The 3,518-nt window shown below is 52.1% G+C and overlaps 1 protein-coding gene across 1 annotated transcript in view; it reads left to right on the forward strand.

Moving 5' to 3' along the window:
- Nucleotides 1–522: 522 nt before the first annotated feature.
- Nucleotides 523–3,518, forward strand: part of LOC100958682 (sialic acid-binding Ig-like lectin 12) — a 32,416-nt gene continuing 29,420 nt past the window's right edge. The window contains exon 1 of the mRNA XM_012813656.2: nucleotides 523–943. Within this exon, the coding sequence (XP_012669110.1) occupies nucleotides 523–943 (421 nt within the window). The remainder of the gene's footprint in view (nucleotides 944–3,518) is intronic.

Here is a 3,518-nt window from a genome sequence, read left to right on the forward strand (position 1 = left end):
GATGTGACTTCACGAAGACAGGATCTGGGCCTGTGTGCTGACTTCAAGGTGCAGAAAGTAGACACCCACCTCATGGTTGCTGAGGAGGGAGGACAAGCTTCTGGTTACCCCTGTGGGTTTCTCCCATCATCCTGTCCCTGAGCCTCAATCCTGATCTCCACAGTGGTCCACAGCCCCAGACTCCAGGGTCTGGCCAGAGGACACCAATTTTCACCTTCCAGAAAATGTCACTCAAGGGGAAGGGTGTTGACCCCACATGGGGTGGAACTTGGGTGAGCCTCTCTCCCTCTCTGGCCACAGGCTCCCCAGGGTGGACATGGGTGGTAACAGTTGATTGCCAAGTGCTGCCCCGGCCCTGGCAGTGTCCGGGTTGAAGTTCCTCCTCTGAGGAGGGTCACAGTTCTGACCTCGCCCCCCATTTCCTGTATAGCCTTCTCTGAAGTCCTGTAGCTCTTCCGTTCCTGATAGAAGAACTCTGAGGAACAAACTATCCCCAGTGGGTCCTGGCACCTCCACCCAGACATGCTGCTGCCTCTGCTGCTGGCCCTGTTCTGGGTGGAGGGATATGGAGACTTCAATGGCGGTTATTCACTACAAGTGCAGAGGGAGGTGACAGTGCAGGAGGGCCTGTGTGTCCATGTGCCCTGCTCCTTCTCCTACCCCTTGGGAGACTGGAAAGATTCTGACCCTGTTTATGTCTACTGGTTCTGGAAAGGGGCCCACATAAACCAGGATGCCCCAGTGGCCACGAACCATCCAACTCGACCAGTGCAGAAGGAGACCCAGGACAGATTCCATCTCCTTTGGGACCCCAAGACCAACAACTGCTCCCTGAGCATCAGAGATGCCAGAATGGATGACAGCAGGTCATACTTTCTTCGAGTGGAGAGAGGAGGTATGAAATTCAGTTACAGATTTGACCAGCTCTCAGTGAATGTGACAGGTAAGGCCTGGGCTCTAGGGGTGCCCACAGGGGAGGTGGTGGGTCCACAGGGGAAGGCTGGCTGGGGGCCCTGTCATGGGAGGAGTTGAGGTGAAGCCTGTCAGGTCAGGGGAGGAGCTGGACCAGAACCCAAGATCCTCTCGGGGCTGCACCGGGGCCCCTCCATCCTGATGCTGCATGTCCCCCTCTCCTCCCCAGCCCTGACACACGTGCCCAACATCTCCATCCTGGGAACCTTGGAACCTGGCCTCCCCAGCAACCTGACCTGTTCTGCGCCCTGGGCCTGTGAACAAGGACCACCTCCCAAGATCACCTGGGATGGGCCCTTGGTGTCCACCCAAGTCCTCACTACCGGTCACTCTTCTGTGCTCACTCTTACCCCACAGACCCTACACCATGGTACCAGCCTCACCTGTCAAGTGACATTGCCTGGGGCTGGTGTGACCACAGAGAAGACTATTCATCTCAATGTGTCCTGTGAGAGATGGGCTGGGATATCCAGGGCTTTGCTGGAGGTTCCTGAGGGCAGTGGGATGGGCTCAGGGTTGAACATGGGGTACAGGTGGGGAGGGTCTAGAGGAGGCTGGCTTGATCCTTCCCACCATGTGGCTCCTGGGGACAGACTCCAGCATTCACCCAGCCCTCAGCAGTGACTCTGGGCTACCATGTCTTTCTGCCCCAGACCCTCCTCAGAACTTGATGGTGACCGTCCTCCAAGGGAAAAGCACAGGTAGGACAGGCCCTCCCTGGGCTGTGGGAGCAGGGCCTCTTCAGTGTTGGACTCACCCTGCACACCTGAGACCCCCTTTTGGCGACCCCAGGGTCCCTTCTCACCTTTAGACCCTTTGACCCCTCCCTCCCCTCAGACTCCTCCATGACTATCTCGGCCCACAGCAAGGACAGGACAACATTGACAGGCAGAGTTGGCTTCAAGGCATCTTCTCATCTGTTTCCTGAATATTCTTTCAGCCTCATCTTTTTATTTTTTGTGATAGTTTTATGTACTTCTAGATGGGTGATAAGGTCACATGGGCAAAAGCTCAAAACACACACAGGGTCTGTCCTCAGGTGCCCACCCCCTCCCCAGAACCCACCTGTTTCTCCACAGTCTGTCCTGAGCCTCGGTCTGTTTACCTGATGGCCATCAGAGGTAGTTTGATACCAGTAGCACAGACTGTCCTCATTCTCCAGGACTGTGGGTGATTCCTTTGCACAGTGATCTCTGGGATAGGACACATTACTTTAGTAAAACATCAAGGCACTAATTTTATTCTACCAACGATGAATAATCTTGTATATCCTTTCACAAATGGGCTTGTGCTTCTGTGGGACAATTTCCTATATTCATAATAGCTGGGTGTAATATTGAGAAATAGGCCCAAGCTTTTCCCATCCCTGATAAACAAGTCCAGATTTCCCCAGTGAGTGTGAGTGTGTCAGTCTCCCCGGCTGCACCAACCCAGTGTGGGTGGAAACATGTGGATCTTTGCCAATAGCAGGTGAAAGTTGGGATCTGCATGTCCTTTTAATGAGGATTTCCCACATTATGAGTGACACTGTCTTCTTTTTTCTAAGACAAGGACACATTTGTATTTATTTTATTCTGTGAACTGCCTGTTCATAGTCCTGGCTCAACTTTCCACAGTGACTTGACTGCTATTGTTTATTCCTGGGAGCTCTTTTCAGTTTGAGAAATTAGTGTTTATCAGAGATCTGAATTGTAGACTCATTTTCTGATGGCAGGTGGCATTTTCCTTCCATGGAGGTAATTTTTACAAAGTGCAGGGAGCTATTTCTTTCTCTTTCTTTCTTCTTCTTCTTCTTTTTTTTTTTTTTAGAGATAAGAATCTTACTTTGTCACCCTTGGTAGAGTGTCATGGCATCACAGCTCACAGCAACCTCCAGCTCTTGGGCTTAGGCGATTCTCTTGCTTCAGCTTCCCAAATAGCTGGGACTACAGGCACCCACCAGGCCTGGGGATTTTTTGTTGCAGTTTGACCAGGGCCAGGTTCAAAACTGCTACCCTCAGTATATGGGGCCAGTGCCCTACTCACTGAGCCATAGGCGCCACCCTGGGGAGCTATTTCTTTTTGTCATTGCATTTATTAAGCCCTTTGATGGGTTCTGATTTTTCTACTCTAAGGTTATAAAACAAATCTTGATATTTCTACTGGGTCCTGTCTCTGAACTCCACTCCCCACCTGACTCTACTCATACCTGCTTCTCCTCCAGAGCTATTCACTTTTCCCTGAACTGGCTCACGCCTGGGTCACCTCTGCACTCTGTTCCTCCTTCCCGGAATGCCCTTCCACCCCTCATCACAGAGCCACCCCTGTTTGTCCTTACACCCTATGTCACCTGTGAAGTAGACATGCCTCCTCCAGGAAGCCCTCCTAGGCCACAGCATTGACATCTCCTCATTTGCATTGTCCTTCCAGGGCAGGGGCAGCCTGAGTCTCCTCCATCACAGGAACCCTCAAGGTTCCTGCTTCTAAGTCCCTACTTCCCACCAGACTCTGACTTTCTGGGAGGGACCCCACTTAGGGGCACAATGATAAATCAGTGAACCAGTGTC

Source organism: Otolemur garnettii, unplaced genomic scaffold (genome assembly GCF_000181295.1).
Source record: "Otolemur garnettii isolate 467f Iridium unplaced genomic scaffold, OtoGar3 scaffold00288, whole genome shotgun sequence".
Taxonomy (NCBI): domain Eukaryota; kingdom Metazoa; phylum Chordata; class Mammalia; order Primates; family Galagidae; genus Otolemur; species Otolemur garnettii.